Source organism: Conger conger, chromosome 3, assembly GCF_963514075.1.
Source record: "Conger conger chromosome 3, fConCon1.1, whole genome shotgun sequence".
In the NCBI taxonomy this organism is placed as follows: Eukaryota; Metazoa; Chordata; class Actinopteri; order Anguilliformes; family Congridae; genus Conger; species Conger conger.
The window spans coordinates 36,696,439-36,714,803 of NC_083762.1; the positions used below are offsets into that span (position 1 = coordinate 36,696,439).

At 38.0% G+C, this 18,365-nt stretch overlaps 2 protein-coding genes across 3 annotated transcripts; one reads left to right on the forward strand and one right to left on the reverse strand.

The window, feature by feature from the left end:
• Positions 1-189: 189 nt before the first annotated feature.
• tmbim1a (transmembrane BAX inhibitor motif containing 1a) lies at positions 190-15,124 on the forward strand. 2 transcript variants are annotated; one of them, XM_061234389.1, is made up of 12 exons: positions 190-405; positions 2,396-2,742; positions 5,318-5,388; positions 6,582-6,646; positions 10,686-10,712; positions 11,039-11,089; positions 11,183-11,222; positions 13,254-13,291; positions 13,528-13,615; positions 13,966-14,061; positions 14,282-14,335; positions 14,418-15,124. In XM_061234389.1, exons 2-12 carry the CDS (start codon positions 2,412-2,414, stop codon positions 14,565-14,567), a joined length of 1,011 nt encoding a protein of 336 aa, XP_061090373.1. In that variant the 5' UTR covers positions 190-405; positions 2,396-2,411; the 3' UTR covers positions 14,568-15,124. The 2 variants fall into 2 exon arrangements, with proteins under 2 accessions (XP_061090373.1, XP_061090372.1); XM_061234388.1 differs by having other exon boundaries at positions 194-405; positions 10,686-10,739.
• Positions 15,125-15,134: 10 nt separating this feature from the next.
• si:ch73-71c20.5 (DUF4748 domain-containing protein) lies at positions 15,135-17,986 on the reverse strand. Its single transcript, XM_061234390.1, has 3 exons — positions 17,883-17,986; positions 16,671-16,905; positions 15,135-16,548 (listed from the first exon to the last, which is right to left on the reverse strand). Exons 1-3 carry the CDS (start codon positions 17,926-17,928, stop codon positions 16,386-16,388), a joined length of 444 nt encoding a protein of 147 aa, XP_061090374.1. The 5' UTR covers positions 17,929-17,986; the 3' UTR covers positions 15,135-16,385.
• Between the last annotated feature and the right edge of the window lie 379 nt (positions 17,987-18,365).

An 18,365-nucleotide genomic window follows, 5' to 3' on the forward strand; every position in this document is an offset into this window, starting at 1 on the left:
AAATAAAAATAATTTACAAGTTACAATTAAATAGTGATTGTTTAGCGTGTTTATTTTTAAAATTATTATATATACATATATTTTCTTTTGAGAAGATGTTCGTATCCATGACTGTAGGTGGAGTTCACAATCCAGCGTTTAGAGCTCTAAATTTCATGCTGAAGTTGGAACTCCACCTACAGTGCATACTGGCGAACACCCGAAAAGAATATTACCAGGAAATGTTAGCCTGCATAATTTAGCATTACCGTCGGGACGAGAACAAGGCGAGGTCAGGTTAAACCAGATCCTGGTTTATGCGCTGGAATTCAAGCGAACATCGATAGATTTAATCCATTTGAGTGTCTAGCGCCATTGGACACCCTTTTGGTTTTGTTGTTTGTGTTGTTTCTTCTCATTTACGTGGTAAGTAAAGCAGATTGTTTTATATGAACGATCTACATCATATTGTAAAACTTTTCCCCTATAAAATTCATCTTAATTTTCCGTAATTGAAAAACGAACTAAGTATTTTAATTATGCTTTATTTCTTTGTGGTAAAGCGGCGCGGACACCTTTTGAGTTAGAGTTTCAAAGCGTAGCTGGCTAACTCTTGTGCTTTGAGAATTAGCCGTCGATTGGTGAGTCTGTTTTGGCCTATCAATCCGAATATTGTTTGTAACGTTTACGTGTAAAAACATTGATATGGGCGAGATATAATTATGTATCTAAATGCTGGGTAAATGAAACCACTAAATTCAGTTTAGGCGTCGACGCATAGCCATGTAAATTAGATTAGTGTGATAGGTAAGGCTGTCTGGCTAATTTACCAACTTATCCTACCACAATAAGTATATATTAGCATATATAAAACTGTATATTTTTTGGTAGGCTATATGCTACTTGGACTTAGATTGTATAATATTTAAAGAAAAAACGAGGACATAAACATAATTGAGTGTGTTTAATTATTTATTTTTTAAATAGTAGGCTCCCTTGAAACGTCCACTTTTTGTTTATCTTAAAATCTAAAACGGGTGGTTGTGCACACAAATCAAGTAGACCTAGGCTAACTTATATGTTGAAGTTCCAGAAAACATGGCTGTATAAATAGGGTATAGACAAGTTATAGCCCATGTGTACCGAGAAACCGACACTTGAGCTTTCAGATCAAGCTGACGAACTTATTCCATCAGCCCACACTTGTTTAACCCTCTGAATTATACAGTATGTTTGTAGCCTAGCAGCATGTTGTGTAGCTACCAAACATTTAAGGTAACACTTCTAAACTTAATGCAGCAAGAATGTGAATAGATCATCTTGTTGTATGTGAATATAAAAGTGAATTTATATTCATTAATTAGTGTGATTTCGAAGCAACACTATTGTTATCCGAAAGTTTTATATATTATTCAGCCGGTTTTTTGCCCGCCTACTCCTCCCACAGTTCTCGAGCTATCGACACCAAACAAACTGGAAAATGTCCGGCGTGGTCCCGAATCTTGTGCTGTGTGCTTGTAGGTTTTCGATATTCCCATTAATCACCGAGATATTTAAGGTTTTCCTGGGGGGAAAGTCCCATAGTAACGAATAGAGGAATTTTGATTATACATCAAAATGTTCATATACATTCAAATCACTTTATTAGGTACACTTGTACACCAGCTTGTAAATGAAAATATTTAAACACCATAGTATTATCAGTAGTAGCAATAGTCCATAGATTTGTCACAATCACACATTTTCTTGAGGAAATGCACAGCATCACCCTAATTGTCAAGGATGAGCACCAATTTCTTTTCAGTTGAAAGAGAGGTGACTATGTTTTTCCACCATATAGAGAAGAAAGTTGTATGTAAATTACTGCATTATTGTACTGCTGTATAAGTAGAAGAGAAATGTAGTGATTCAGTTAAGACATGTAATGTGGTTAAACATCCTAGAATTTTGAGCTTGACAGTTTATAATCTGCTGGACTGATTCTGATTGCATGACTAAAAAGAGATATTTTTAGTCATGTACACTTGCTATGGTGAAACAGGTCCTCCCAGAGGGAGAAGGTATGCTTCAGGACTAAGTAAAGTTACGCTGACTGTATTTTGCCTGTTTGGTCCTAACCTGTCCCAGCTGTGTGACAGAGTAGTCCACTAGAGGGGTGTGGTGTGTGAATGAAAATGGCATGATGTCATCACCCTCCACCCTTCTTCTGCAGTTACTGAGCCAGGCCCTGTTTCCAAAGAACACGCCCACTTACATAACTCCTCGAGCCTCGGTTTCAAGACATTATACAAACTAAAATATTATGCTTTCGTTTTTGAAAGGATTGAGTAACGAATGCGAGAAAAGTGTTGTAGAAAATTAACAAACTGTAAAAAACAAAACCCCAAAAAAAACAGTCTTGCCTCTTCTTTTAAAGGAGTGCCGAGATCGACATGTCCAGGTCGGATTTCCCACCGGGGTATGACGATTCCAGGAGTCCCCTGTATGGCGGGCAGCCTGGGGGCTATCCTGAGGCCCCAGCATATGGAAATCCTGGTTATGGGGGTCAGCCCCAACCACCTCCATATGGCCCCAATGCAGGAATGTACCCTCCTGGACCCCAGCCTCAGCCCACAGCCCCATACCCTGGACAACCTGGCATGTTTCCAATGTCAGGAGCGGGGCCAGGCCAAGGGTACCCAGGCCAAGGGTACCCAAATGCCAATATGCCACCCATGATGCCAGTTATTCCCCCTGTGATGCCCACCCCTCACTCTGCCATAGGTAAGCAACGCCTTGCTATCAGCCACTGTTGCGTATTAAATGTCTTTTTAATCATTCAACTGCACCAGCTTGCATCCTTCTTGTTAAGATTTTTAAGGCAATGTTTTGTTTTTACTTTTGGGTTTTGTGGAGCATCTCTTTGGTAATTCCTAGTTTTTTCTTAATTTAGTCATTGTACACATCAGAATTCACTAATTTTATTCAGTTCTAGCCTGCATTGATTGAATATGTGTTGGCTGGGTGTACTTTATTGGTCACTTTTTGCACTGTCTAAATGCCCTGTAATAATTATATGCAGATGTGTTTCCACCGGTTAAAGTTAGTTTGCATATGGTAAAAGCCCACATGCTTATTTTTTGTGTTTTTGAACTTTTCATATCATCCTGGTGCTGTCCATTTTTGTTCCATGCTGATCCAAGTAAAACTATTGTAATTTTGGTCGAAGTGTGTATATTTTAAGGTTTAACTGGTATTTTTCTGAGTTGTTTGTAAAATGATTTCTCACGTGACATGATTTATGTTTTTGCTAAATTATCCGATGACGTTGCTAAATGTTACCACAGAGAGCCAACCACAGGAGGTGGAGTGGGAGGAGGAATTGGGCTCTGGGGGCTGGGACCTTCGCCACTGCCCTTTCTGAAAGTTTTTTGGGGGTTTTAGATACAAATATCACGAAGAGAAAGCTGATGTGTGTGGGCTTTTACAGAAGTTACAGAAAGGTTAATCAGTCAGGTAATTTGGGAAATTGTGCTAGTACGTAGGGCCTTGGCTAAGGTAAAGACATGAAGAATAAAATGGAAGACAAAATTAACACATATTTAGGAGCGTTAGGGAAATTTTTAAAATGCAGAATTGTGTTATATCTTATTTTCCTGTGCTGCCCATATTGTTTGCTTATAAACATTGGCTGGGAGTTTTTGTTTGTTTTGCTTGGGAAGGCTACCATGCCTCTGGGAATTCTTTACAGAACTTGTTTGAAACAAGTGAATTCTAATGACACCCTGCTGAAAACTCCAGTTTAAACCAGCCTAAACTGGTCAAGCTGGTTTACACTTTTAGCTGGTCAACCAGCTCTTTCCCCTGCTGACCTCGCTATATAGTCAGCGTGTCCACCTGTTGACCACCAGATCTGTCCGGCGAGAGACCAACCTCTGACCAGCTAGAAATATTGAACCAGCTTAGAATCTCAGCTGGAATTGTCTTAGCTGGAATTGTCAGTAGGAAAGTGAGAAGAAAATAAATATTTATTTTTTTGTATCACGGGTTCATGCCGTGTGTCATAACAACATAGCAGTTATGTACTAGCTGATGCTGTAGGTGGTAGAGGTGCTGAAAAACCCATGACCCACGAATATCTTGCGAGTATTATTTCGGTGATGAACTGGGTTTTCGGAGCATTTCATTACATCATATCTCATTTGGAGGGTTTTTCACGTTTCATACATCCTGCCAGAATCTGACTTAAACACCTGAGATAAACATCACCAGCGAATGATTTCTGAGGGTAAAGGAAACACTCCAAAAAAATATTTGTTGCGCTTGTTGCCTCCATTGCCCAACCCAAAAGCCTGTTTGTCAATGAATACTCAGCTAATTTTTGTTTAATAAATATATTAGAAATCAGGGGCTTAGCCTTCCCAAGTATATTTAATGGTGCTTATGCTTATAAACATTGTTAATGGTCGTACATTACACTTACATTTAGTATTTATCTGATACTTTTACCCAGAGGCATAGGTTTCAGCAACAAATGGAAATGATGAGAAGCCAGCAGTGTCATAACCACTGGACTTAGTCACCTGCAACAAGTATTAAGTACATCCCAGGTCAAGAGGGATACTGAGCATATATTGCTTCAAGTGTAGTCCTGGGTAGATAAATCAGTTGAATAATTAATAATATTCCGTGAGAAAATTGGGGGTTGAGCTAAAATGGTTCATAGCTGCCATGTTTTTCATATAGCAACATTTTCTTTATAGTTTCTTTTGATAGTGCTGAAAAGTCTGAGGGAAAAACCTTGTGTAGGACATAAGGTTTTTAAGACATTTATGTTTTTTTCTTATTGAGGAAAATGTGCTTTACTATTTAGAATAAGAATCCACCAGAGTGGACTTTCCTTAATTTTGGAGTGTTTACAAATGCTTTAATGATGACTCATCCAGAATCATTTGTTCTATAGCTGTTCATCTAGAAAGCCATCAAAATAAAGTTGCTATTTGAAAAACATATGCCCGTAGTAAACCTGTCAAGTAGTCATTTTGGCATAGATCTGGTGAACGGGTACATCACATTCAATCATGTCTACTAAAATTCATATTGGCACTAAAACTATAGGCCTATAAATACACTAAAAAAATAGAACTTAAAAGTTAACTGCCCAGTGGCATATACAAGACCTGAATATGCAAACTAAAGAATCACTCATATGCTACCAAAAGACCAGAGTTTGAGTCCACCCAGAGCCCATGCATATTTTTGCCTTTTTCTGTGATGTTAAATAATAACAGATGGTAGAGCAGCTGTGAAATGTAAAATGTCATACAGCAGCAGACTGAGGTAAATGCTACGGTTGCAGGAGACTCTGAGGGCTTTGCAGCCTCTGGTGGATGGGACAGTATGACAGTCCGCCATGCTTTCATCCGAAAAGTAAGTGGCACTCTGCATCAGACCACACTTTGTTATTTTGTATTTTAACTCTTCTGAGAATAGAAAATAAAGCAATCAAGCACAAGCGGGAACCACAAGTGCTTTATACATAGATGCAAGCAGTGTATTGTTGGACACTATATTTTTCTTTAGCAAGTGGCCATTTATTCATTTTTGTGGACAATGAATCAATAGAAATCTTCATGCTGCTGTCGCAATGTTTGCTTTGATTAATTTTTGTTTATGACCCTTGTAAGAATATTTAGGGGGTTCAAATTAAAAAGAAGATTATGTTAACTAATGTTACAATACTGGAACTGTCAGAATTTAATTCCTGTGTTGCTGTTTATGTGTATTTATACAGTGGCTTCAGAAAGTATTCAGATGCCTTTACTTTTTGTACACTTTATTGTGTTGTAGATTGAATTTTGAAAGGATAAAGATTTTGCCCATCAATCTACACGCAATAACCCAAATGGCAAAAGTGAAAATAAGTTTTTAGAAAGTTTGCTCATTTATTAAAAATCTAAAACTGAAAAGATAAAGTATAAGTTCTAAATTGTTGAGTGTTCTCAGGTGCACAGTGGCGTCAATAATTGTGAAATAGAAAAAGTTTCACCAGAACTCTTTCTAGAGTTTGCTGTCCATTCAGAAACAGAGTAACTGGGCAAGAAGGGCCTTGGTGACCCATAACCCGACTCTAACAAAGCTTCGGAAGTCCTCTGCAGAGATGGGAGAACCTGCCGGAAGGACAACCATCTCAACAGCACTCCGTCAGTCAGACTAGATGGAAGCCACTCTTGAGTAAATGGTATATGACAGCCCGCCAAATGGTTTGCCAAATGGCATTTAAAGGACTCTGATTATTTGGTCTAACTCTTTGGCAGAACTCCAAGCACTATGTCTGGCAAACACCAGGCACTGCTCATCACCTGACTAATACCATCCCTATGGTGAAGGTATTTTTATCCAGGAAGTCTTGAAGCTGTAATTCCTGCCGAAGGAGGTTCTATAATTACTACATTGTAAACTAGAAATGGGAGATTTCAGTTTTAGATTTTTAATAAATGTGCAAAAATCCATTATCCATTATCCATTTTAAATTAAATCTACAACACAATAAAATGTGTAAAAAGTGAAGGGGTCAGAATACTTTATGAAACCACTGTGCTGCCATTTCTCCCCTCCTGTAGGTCTACCTTATTTTGGCCGCTCAGCTCCTTGTGACTGTCGGTATTGTGGCTGTCTTCACATTTGTGTAAGTGGAGTAAAATAATACCTTTTTATGACCTTTTTATGTCATTGCGTGAAACATCAACCAGAGGTGTGGGAGTTGACCACTTAAATTTTGCTCAAACTTTGGCTGAATGTTCTTTATATATTCAAGAGAGAACATCCAAAACATTAGCCTCGTTGTATTTGTAATTTTAGAGATATTGGCTGTTAAAGAAGCATTTCAAATAGGTAATGATTCAAAAAATATACAATGCCAAAGTTGGGTCTGGGCAGATTCAACCAAGTTAAATCATGAAACTATGTTCTTCGAAAGGTATAATAAGCCTACTTATGTACAAAAATGTTAGTTGATACTGCCTTTGCATGTTTTGATCAGTTCAAACAGGACCTCAATTAACAGGAACATTTACATATACAGTGCCCCCCATAATGTTTGGGACAAAGACCCATAAATTATTTATTTGCCCTTTTACTCCACAATTTGAGATTTTAAATAAAGAATAATGTGGTTAAAGTGTAGATTTTAATAAATGGAATTTTTATCCATTTACCCGTTGGTGTGTGAGTGTGTATGAATGGGTGAATGAGAAGCCTCAATTGTACAGCGCTTTGGATAAAGGCACTATACAAATGCCAACCATTTACCATTTAAGCCTGTATTGCAGCCATCTTTCGGGGGCTAACCCGCTATTGTTTGTCATTGTCTTGTAGAATGAACTGCAAGCCAATTCATTTTGAAGCATTCGCTTGAACTTGAGCAGATAGGATGTGTCTATACACTTCAGAATTAATTTAACAAATGAGTGACAAATAATGGGACTTTGTCCGAAACATGATGGGGGTACTGTAAGTAAAATAATAAATGTGGCAAAAAATTTTCACATTCATATAAAATCATTTAAACATTCATAAAAAAAGAATATGTGCATAATATTATGTAAAAATCAACGCACTTCACAAACCCATTTCTACACAACTTCTCTACTAAAGGAACATTTGTAATATAAGTTTTTTCAAACATGCATTTTGTTGGATTTCTGAGTTTGTAGGCCACCAAATGTTGTATGTTTTATTGTGAATTGAGATTCTCTTTGCAATGATCAAAACATGCCAAGACATAGCAGTAACAATTCCAACTATTTTTTATCCATAATTAGGCCTATTATACCTTTTGAAGTATGCAATGTTTCATTTTGATCTGGAACTGTCCACCTTACCAACTACTTGGTAAGGTTTTGGATATTTTCGAGCTGGATCCAAATCCAAAAATGATCTATTCCACTTAATTTTACTTGAGGCTGTTCCTAACCAAAATATCTACTAGCCTTAGAAGTTTAGAAGTCATACACCAAGTGGTGCTGTTGTAGTTAGCCATCAAATATTATATATGGGCGGCCTGTAGCGTAGTGGTTAAGGTAAATGACTGGGACACGTAAGGTCGCTGGTTCTAATTCCGGTGTAGCCACAATAAGATCCTTAACCCTACACTGCTCCAGGGGAGGATTGTCTCCTGCTTAGTCTAATCAACTGTATGTCGCTCTGGATAAGAGTGTCTGCCAAATGCCAATAATGTAATGTAAATGTGTATATATATATATATATATATGTATACACACATACACAGTGGTGTGAAAAAGTGTTTGCCCCCCTTCCTGATTTTTTTTTTTTTTTTTTTTTTTTTGCATGTTTGTCACACTTAAATGTTACAGATGATCAAACAAATTTAAATACTAGTCAAAGACAACACAAGTAAACACAAAATGCAGTTTTTAAATGAAGGTTTTTATTATTAAGGGAGAAAAAAATTCCAAACCTACATGGCAAGAAAGTGTGAAAAAGTGATTGCCCCCCCTGTTAAAACATAACTTAACTGTGGTTTATCAAACCTGAGTTCAATTTCTCTAGCCACTCCCAGGCCTGATTACTGCCATACCTGTTCTCAATCAAGTAATCACTTAAATAGGACCTGCCTGACAAAGTGAAGTACACCAAATGATCCTCAAAAGCTAGACATCATGCCGAGATCTAAAGAAATTCAGGAACAAATGAGAAAAAGTAATTGAGATCTATCAGTCTGGAAAAGGTTATAAAGCCATTTCTAAAGCTTTGGGACTCCAGCGAACCACAGTGAGAGCCATTATCCACAAATGGCGAAAACATGGAACAGTGGTGAACCTTCCCAGGAGTGGCCGGCCGACCAAAATTACCCCAAGAGCGCAGCGACGACTCATCCAAGAGGTCACAAAAGACCCCACAACAACATCCAAAGAACTGCAGGCCTCACTTGCCTCAGTTAAGGTCAGTGTTCATGACTCCACCATAAGAAAGAGACTGGGCAAAAATGGCCTGCATGGCAGAGTTCCAAGACGAAAACCACTGCTGAGCAAAAAACATTAAGGCTCGTCTCAATTTTGCCAGAAAACTTCTTGATGATCCCCAAGACTTTTGGGAAAATAGTTGAACTTTTTGGAAGGTGTGTGTCCCATTACATCTGGCGTAAAAGTAACACCGCATTTCAGAAAAAGAACATCATACCAACAGTAAAATATGGTGGTGGTAGTGTGATGGTCTGGGGCTGTTTTGCTGCTTCAGGACCTGGAAGACTTGCTGTGATAAATGGAACCATGAATTCTGCTGTCTAGAAAAAAATCCTGAAGGAGAATGTCCGGCCATCTGTTCGTGACCTCAAGCTGAAACGAACTTGGGTTCTGCAGCAGGACAATGATCCAAAACACACCAGCAAGTCCACCTCTGAATGGCTGAAGAAAAACAAAATGAAGACTTTGGAGTGGCCTAGTCAAAGTCCTGACCTGAATCCTATTGAGGATGGCACGACCTTAAAAAGGCGGTTCATGCTCGAAAACCCTCCAATGTGGCTGAATTACAACAATTCTGCAAAGATGAGTGGGCCAAAATTCCTCCACAGCGCTGTAAGAGACTCATTGCAAGTTATCGCAAACGCTTGATTGCAGTTGTTGCTGCTAAGGGTGGCCCAACCAGTTATTAGGTTTAGGGGGCAATCACTTTTTCACACAGGGCCATGTAGGTTTGGATTTTTTTCCTCCCTTAATAATAAAAACCTTCATTTAAAAACTGCATTTTGTGTTTACTTGTGTTGTCTTTGACTAATATTTAAATTAGTTTGATCTGAAACATTTAAGTGTGACAAACATGCAAAAAAAAAAAAAAAAAAAAAGAAATCAGGAAGGGGCCAAACACTTTTTCACACCACTGTATATAGAATATATATTCAGGTTTTTCCTTTTCCATGATTTAATGGCAAAGATATGATGCTCCAAATTTGATTCAAACCCAAATTTCCCCTTGTGAGTCTAACACAAGACTCCCCCCCCCCCCCCCCCCCCCAAACACACACACACATTCACACAAGCAAATTGGAGCGGTCAACATGCATACCTCTGGTTGATTTCACGGAATGACCCATGTACACTCGGTGAGCACTTTATTAGGTATTTATTAGACTTGTGTTTTGACTTATTAGTCATCTTCTGCTGCTGTAGCCTATCCTCTTCTGACCTTTCTTATTAACAACACGTTTCTGCCTGCAGAACTGCAGCTCTATGTTTTTTGTTTTTTGCAGCATTCTCTGCAAACTCTAGAGATTGTTGTGTGCAAAAATCAGAGGAGATCAGCAGTTTCTGAGATACTGAAACCCCCCAGTCTGGCACCAACAATCATTCCACGGTCAAAGATCACATTTCTTCCCCAGTCTGACATTTGGGCTGAAAAACAGCTGAACCTCTTGACCATGTCTGCATGCTCTTATGCATTTAGTTGATGCCACATGAATAACTGATTAAATATTTGCACTATCAAGCTGGTATACAGGTCTACATAATAAAGTGCTCAGTGAGTGTATATTTCCATGTATTATGTATCTACCATGTATTAAAGGCTTTAGTGTCATTCACTGAACATGTTTCATGTTTGTTAACATAGTTAAATGTTTTTTGCAATCTTGATTTTATAAAGATTTCATCTTTAAACTAAATTATTGATGCATTATTGATTATATGTTTGTCTTGAATCTTTCTTCACAGGCATGAAGTGCGTGTATTTGTGATCAGGTATCCAGCAGTGTACTGGGCTTCCTTGTAAGGACTTTACAAATTACTGATCTGTGTTCATTCATACAGCAAATTATTGTGCACTATATATCTGACGGTCCAACCATGTTGACTTTTCAAGTCTCCCTGTATTCTGTGAACCAGGAGTTTTTAAGACACTCAAATCAAACTAGTGGTCGCTGTGTTCTGTCTTGGTAATGAGATTAATATACTATTTTATTCAATTTAGAAATTTAGTGTGACAAAATATATTCAAACAGACCATTTGTTCATTGGTGTATTTCCTTGGCATTCATCACTGTATTTGTATTTTCATCTATTTTCAGTGCTGTCTACTTTGTTACTCACATGGTCCTTGTCTGCTGCCAAGGCCCAAGGTAAGCAAAACGATCTGGATTCATTCTGTGGAACATATACAAGCACAAAAACACTGCATTCTAACAGCATCAACAATCCTGATTTGTTTTTAGGAGACGTTACCCATGGAACTTAATTCTTCTGGCCATTTACGTAAGTATTACTCCCCTGTGTACTACTTGGCAAAGATCTAGGCAATGAGAGAATATAATACAATGGGTTCTAGAATTATTGGCACAACACAGATAAAAATCTATATCTTCTGATCTAATATATGGGGAAATTATATACTTCTATCTCAATTATAGACATTTACTCATGTTTCTTATGTTCCTCATGTATTTAAGTAATGTCATTTTTTCTGATAATCATAGGTGTCAATAAAATCAAATGAAATTTTATCAAATTATCAAGTGAAATTGATTTTACTTAATTTAGTTAATGTCAGTCTAAAGGAACTGTTGTGTCATTCCATCACTTCCCGTTTCACTCGAGTATACAGAGGCAAATAGTCGCTTTGTCATCTATCAGCATGGAAAAAGCCAAAAAGACAAGTCATTTGTTGTGTTGGCAGTGTGTTTTGGTGTTTTGGGTCAGTTCCTCCCAATTAGTCTGGATGCATTTCTGCACAAGTTGGCAGAAAGAATGTTTTTGTAGATTCTGAATTCATCCTGCTGCTACCATCATGAGTTACATCATCAATAAAGATTAGTGAGCCCACTCCAGGAGCAGCCATGCCAGCCCAAGCCATAAAACTTCCTTCATTGTGCTTCACTGACAAGTTTGTATGTTTTGGATCATGAGCAGATCCCTTCTTTCTCCACAATTGGCCTTTCCATCACTTTGATAGAAGTTAATCTTTGTTTCTCAGTCCATAAACCTTTTGTGGCTCATCTCTTTGCAAATTGTAATCTCGCCTTCCGATTCTGGAAGTGGTTTTGTGACGTTCGGTCAGAGACCCAAACGCAGACCAAAGGATAATCAGAAACGTGGTTTATTCAGTCCAGTAGTCAAAGCCAGGAGCTCCAATACACAACAGTTCCAAATTGAGTAGCCAAAAGAGATGTAAATAAACAGTCCAAGGCCAAAATAAAAAAAAGCAGAAGTACAACAAGATAAGGCAAGTGGAAAGTCGAAAAAAATAATAATATCAAAACCAAAACAAAGGGGCAAAGGCAAAGTCGAAGTTGGGCAAAAGTGTGTCTCAGGAATCTCATACAAAACTGGCTTACTATGAATTGGCACTGAAGTGATAATCAACGTTCTGACAAGAGTTCTATCAGAGACTGGGGTTTAAATACATGAAGGGAAGTGACATACCAGGCGAGGCACGGGAGTGAGGAGGGCTAAACAATTAAACAACAGGTGAGGAACATGACGGGCAATAATACAAAAACAAGGGGGAAACGAAAACACGAACTGCATACACATAGACCAACATGGAAAACAAACGGAGTAGAACACGTAGTGATAGTGAGAGACAGGTGCGAACACTTTGCTGAAACTAAGAAAGTAATGAGTGATAGAATAGGGAGGTGGAGTTTCAGAACATAATTGAAACTGGAGATACATTTTAAACGTGCTTAAATCTAAATTACCCCAAACTAGTGACTGTTGGTTAATTAGTTAGGCAGACAGAAGAAACACCTGTCAGTCACATGTTCCAATACCTTTGCTCACCTAAAAATTGGGTGGTTGTTTGACAAATATAGATAAAAATACCAGGATATAAAAGCTAAAATTCAGATCTGTCATCTCATGGACATATTTGACCTCAAACTAAATTGTCTTTTGTGTACAGCAAAAACAAAGGAATTGACCTTGCTATTCCAATACTTTTGGTGGGGACTGTATGTTTTTCAGAAAGAAAATTAAATTGCTTCATTGAAAACACTGAAACATGGGATTAGATGTGTTTGAGCACAACATATAGATTTTTATCTGTTTGCCTTTTTTCTTAATTTCTATCAATGGTGCCCATAATTCTGGAGCCCACTTTGTGTGTGAATTGGTTTAATAATAATGCATATGGGAGATTTAAGTTTTATTTAAGTTTAAGCAGCAAATCTATTGTTTAAAATGTAATTTCATTACTTCCCCTGGAATTGAATATGATATTGAATATTATATTGAATGATGGGACCTGCAGGTTTCACTGGTCTTTTAACGTGTTTTTCCCCATAGACCCTTGCCCTCTCTTACATGACAGGAACCATATCAAGGTTAGTTATCTGATTCCATCTTATTTCACAAATCAACTCCACAGATGTCTGTCCCTCACCTAAAATAAAATGCAGGTTCTACAGACCAAATGTTATGTTCAATTTCAATTTTGTTTTATTTGTATAGCGCTTTTTTATAAATGGCACAAAGCAGATCATATACATACTATCCTGTTCTATGTTATTGTTTTGTATGCGTGTGCACATTCTAAACTTGTATGGTGTTCATTTTTCAGTTACTATGAAACAAAAGCAGTGTTTCTGGCTCTTGGGATAACGGTGGTTGTGTGCGTCATTGTCACGGTCTTCTGCTTCCAGACCAAGGTAAATGAATAGAATAACTTTAATAATTTTGATAAGAAATATTTTTTTTGTTATTTGACTACAGCCTCTTTTTATAGTACATATTTAAATGACAAGTATGTTACATTACACTGAGGCATTTAGACCACAGACTTATACAGGAAGTGCATCAAGTATTTGCCTATAACTTGACTTGACCATAACAAAACATTAACTGACTGGGGATGATACCATCAGACAGTTGCAAACATTGTGAAAGGTGAAGGACTGGTTTTAGAGATGGTTCTTTGTTAGTTTAGGTACTTATTGACAAATAGGTAAGGGTATCTACTTAAAGCATATTATTGACTTGGATTCTTGTTTTTCCTCAGGTGGACTTTACCTCCTGTGGGGGATTGTTCTCTATTCTGGGAATTGTCGTCTTTGTGACCGGCATTATCACAGCCATTGTGCTGTCATTCAAATATGTGAGTGATTTCAAAGATTACAAAGCTAAGCATTTTCCATAACCACCCACCCTCACTAATCCAGGCTTATATAAATATATTTTCAGAGTTGAGATCAACTCTCATATCAAAGTTTCGCTTTCACTTTGACACTGATAATCTGTACCTGTATAGGCATGGCCTCACTGAATTGTGGCATATTCTGTTGGTTCTGATTAAGTGAAATGTTTCAATCCACCAGATTCCATGGCTACACATGGTGTACGCATCAATTGGCGCGATTGCTTTTACCCTGGTGAGTTCAGCTAAAATGTCTTACTTTTCAGCTTTTTTAAATGCACCTGTGCTGGCACTTAACATGTTTTGTTACTCTTTAGTTTTTAGCCTACCACACACAGCTTCTCATCGGAAATCGCAAGCATTCAATCAGCCCAGAAGAGTATGTCTTTGGAGCGCTGTCAATCTACTCGGACATTATCCAGATCTTCATGTTCCTCCTGCAAATCATAGGGGCTTCTTCAAAATAAGTCACATAAAAAAGCCTGAAAGGACCTGCACTAAAGTTACTTTTTTCTGCCAAAAAAGGTCAAAAGGATTTTTTTTTTGTGAAAAGCCTTGCAAAACAACATCAAGTCAAGACAAGTTTCCTATACCACTGAGAGCATATTGTTAATCACAAAGCTGAACAAGAGCAGTTGCTTTATTTGAAGAAGAGTTTGAAAACTCTATATTCATCTGCAATCTGCCCAGTCTAGTAATGCTGGTGTATATTTTCAAGTGTTACTTTATATTAAATGTAAGTATCTTGCCTTCATTTAATGAAAATAAAATGATCATTTACACACATAGCTTATTTAAAAATCAAGTCTTATATACATGCTGTTCTAAAATACTGATTATGTTTCCTGTTTTTCGTACACTTTCTAAAAGTGGTGCTTTATAACAAATGTTAGTCAGTACTGAATCGGTTTTACAACTCACTGATGTTCAGTGCTGAAACGGGCTTTTCAAGATGCAAAAACAGTTGCTATTGTGATATTACAAATATGTCTGTTGGAATTTAATAAATATACTTTTTCATTTACCCTCCACAGTTGCCTGAAATGTATACAATACATCTTTATTACAGAGCAGCAAGACATTCGCACAATAATTCAAAACATCCGCATCCACTGCAGTATCATTTGAGCAAATGAGTTAATGCACAGGTGTCAAACTCCTGTCCTGGAGGGCCGTAGTGTCTGCTGGTTTTTGGGGTGTTCTGGGTTCATTCAAGTCGTTGATTGGTTAAAGTATCCACACGCCTTGTCCTCAAGGCCTTAATTGGTAGCTGATTGAAAGGAAACCACAAAAACCCGCAGACACTGTAGCCCCCTGGGAATTCAGTTTGACACCCCTGCTCCAGCTCATACGTGCTGTAACTTAAGCACAAGCAGGCATTTTACATTATTTCTGAAGCAGAATCATGTTGTGATTGAACATAATTGTCCATGAGTATGGCTACTTTGATAGCCAGTAATATATGGTATGACAAGATTATTATTTAACAACTCGCTTCTCCTATGGGCCATCTGCAGTTGCATAATAAGACTTTGCAGAAAGATGTTAGAAGTTTGTGAACTACAAAGTTGTATATGCAGAAGTCAGTAACTACTTCTGCAGTGACCAACCCTGTTCCTAGAGATCTATAACTCACTCCAACCCTAACAAAGCGCACCTCATTCAAGCGCTATAGAATGCCAATTTAGTAGTGTCCGGTGTTAAATTAAGGTTGAAATGAAAACCTACAGGATGGCAGATCTCCAGGACCAGGATTGGTCACCAATGATCTACTGGTTTCAATAATCAGATTTACATTTTGTTACCATGTTCCTGTCGAGGTTTAGCAAACTATTTTGACAATGCTTATATTTGAATCAGTTGAAGCTTGGGCCCATGGTGAGAACAGGGTTTATTTGTAAAGACCCTCCGTATGCATCCGTTTAGAGCAGGGATACTCAAATAAAGCTCTCAGGGCCCACAGTAGTGCTGGTTTTCTTCCCCTCTAATCAGAACTGATTTATATCTGGGACACCGGGTGTTGAATCTGGCCAATCAGTGGCAATCAATTAACTATCAGGTAGAAAAGAAAACCAGCAGTACTACTGGCCTTAATGGCCAGATTGGAGTATCCCTGGTTTAGAGACTGGTATATGCATAGAATTTCTAACATGGAATTCATTCATTCAGTTCTGTTCATCAAGTTGGGTTTGTAGAAGTCTGAAATCATGAAATGAACATCAAGAACAATTTCAATTATGTCCATGTTGTTGATTGTTAATGTTCTACATTTCTTTAAAAGTTTTTCATTCTACTTTTTGGTCTAGCGTGTTGTATCTTTCACTTTCATAAACCCCTTCATTCGCTCTCTTCATACGCTGTCGGATTTTCAACTGCTTCAGTCGGTTCTTGTCAACCTCTCTCTTTGCTAGAATGAAACCAATTATTCCTGAAGGCAATCCAATGATCCTGAAAAGAAGAAAACGCATCAATTCCCAGTTTCTCAGTTTTCCACTTAGCTTGCATGTGAAAAATGGCATTACAACATAGGCAAGATTATTAGAAAACCAACATCTCCTAAGTCCTCCTACCAGGCATAACCTATTTTCATCATGGGGTTTTTGGCTTTCTTCTTGGGCATGTATTCTGGCTGTTCTTGGTTTGGTTCCTCAATGGTTTTATGAGGTTTTTCACACATCAGTGCAGCCCCATGATGGCAGTGGAGGCTTCTATTGACTGATGACTTTCCATGGTTAACAAAGTTGGAAGCTTGAACCGCAGAAAGGCGATGCATACATGAAACCCGGCTTGCTATTTGACGAAGACCTGAAAGATATTGACAAGACATTGGCCGATTATAGTGATAAGTGAGAAGATACTGCACGTATTATACTTTTACTGTAGATAGCTAGCTATATTAAAACATTGTAACATAGACTTAAGCATGTTTCCGAATAGTGAATCAGAAAATAAGAAATTACTTGCAGATCAGAGACCAGCGCTTTGGTTTTTGTGTGTCAGCTATGTGTCCTTCCGTTTTCATAAAAACTTGGTACAAGTCACATATGCGATCCATTTCAGCATACAGTGACATGGTAATGGTGCTCCCCCATGACAGTGTGTTGCTAAGCTGTTGCTAAGGAGATACTACGAACCGGGCAGGCTTATACGGCTCAGCCAAAAGTGTCGTAACCTTGTTCACAAACGTACACACATGAAATCTTAGATTAACCAGATAAAGATCGAATAGAGATTAGCCCGCATTATAGAGTGAAAAACTGTAGTAACTGTGCTTAAGGTGTTGTCCGGAACATCGCGTCTTCCGAACAGAGGAGTTGTTGTTTTCCCTATAAGTATTGGTCAAATTCACATCAATGAAAGTGTTTCAGTGTCTGGGACAGGCAATAAGGAACCATAATATAAACCACATAACTCATGAGAAAACAATTCCATTGAACGGCCGCTCCTTTGTATTTTGTTTGCAGACGTGAGTCTACGTTAAGCCAGTCGGCCTAAATAATTTACGCTGGCACTGAAGCCGCCCTTGAAGATGCGTAATGAGAGCAGGTGGTCAGTATTACTTAACTAAGAAATACGCCAAAAAATACTTAAAACGTCAGTAAATTACGTCGCTAAACGTATTTTTTTGAGGTTCCAAATGGTGCCTAGCAAATTAATAGACGTTAGCACGACTCTGTATGATTACTGCCTGGGACTGGTTAAACAGCACCTTACTCTCGTGTTCATATTCATGGAATTATTGATTATTTTAACTGTATATTGAAAAGCAAGTTTATACCTACCCGTTACAGCCACGGACGCCAGCAGCTCCCTACAGGGCGCAGCCATCTTTATTGTGGACAACTGGGCGGTCTTCTTCGAGGTTAGAGATGATTTAAAACTCAAGTTGCATACCGCCACCTACTGTAGCGGAGTGTATATGGCACTTCATATGTATTGGGGGAAATCTCTCAGTATTTCTCACACTGAATGGTTTCAGGTCTTTAGACAAAATGTAATATTCGCGATTATATTTTGTAATATATCGTTAAATGTAGTTAGTCAACCAATTTAAATTCACCAACTTAATTGAATAGATCGATTCAGCTGATTGAACACAGCCAAGCTTGACTGTTGCCAGCTGGGGGGGGGGGGGGGGGGGGGGGGGGGGGATACTCAGTGGTATTATAGATGGATATAATATATAATATATATCCTCACAGGATACATCTATAATACACTGCTCAAAAAAATAAAGGGAACGCTTAAACAACACATCCTAGATC

Bases quoted from the DNA above. Each gene is read 5' to 3' on its own strand.
- tmbim1a (XM_061234388.1), top strand. From the start codon at position 2,412: ATGTCCAGGTCGGATTTCCCACCGGGGTATGACGATTCCAGGAGTCCC. The intron at 6,647-10,685 runs GTAAGTGGAGTA...CTTTCTTCACAG, and splicing joins GTGGCTGTCTTCACATTTGT to GCATGAAGTGCGTGTATTTG. The intron at 11,090-11,182 runs GTAAGCAAAACG...ATTTGTTTTTAG, and splicing joins GTCTGCTGCCAAGGCCCAAG to GAGACGTTACCCATGGAACT.
- si:ch73-71c20.5 (XM_061234390.1), bottom strand. From the start codon at position 17,928: ATGGCTGCGCCCTGTAGGGAGCTGCTGGCGTCCGTGGCTGTAACGG. The intron at 16,906-17,882 runs GTAGGTATAAAC...AATATCTTTCAG, and splicing joins GGCGTCCGTGGCTGTAACGG to GTCTTCGTCAAATAGCAAGC. The intron at 16,549-16,670 runs GTAGGAGGACTT...TCTTCTTTTCAG, and splicing joins ATGAAAATAGGTTATGCCTG to GATCATTGGATTGCCTTCAG.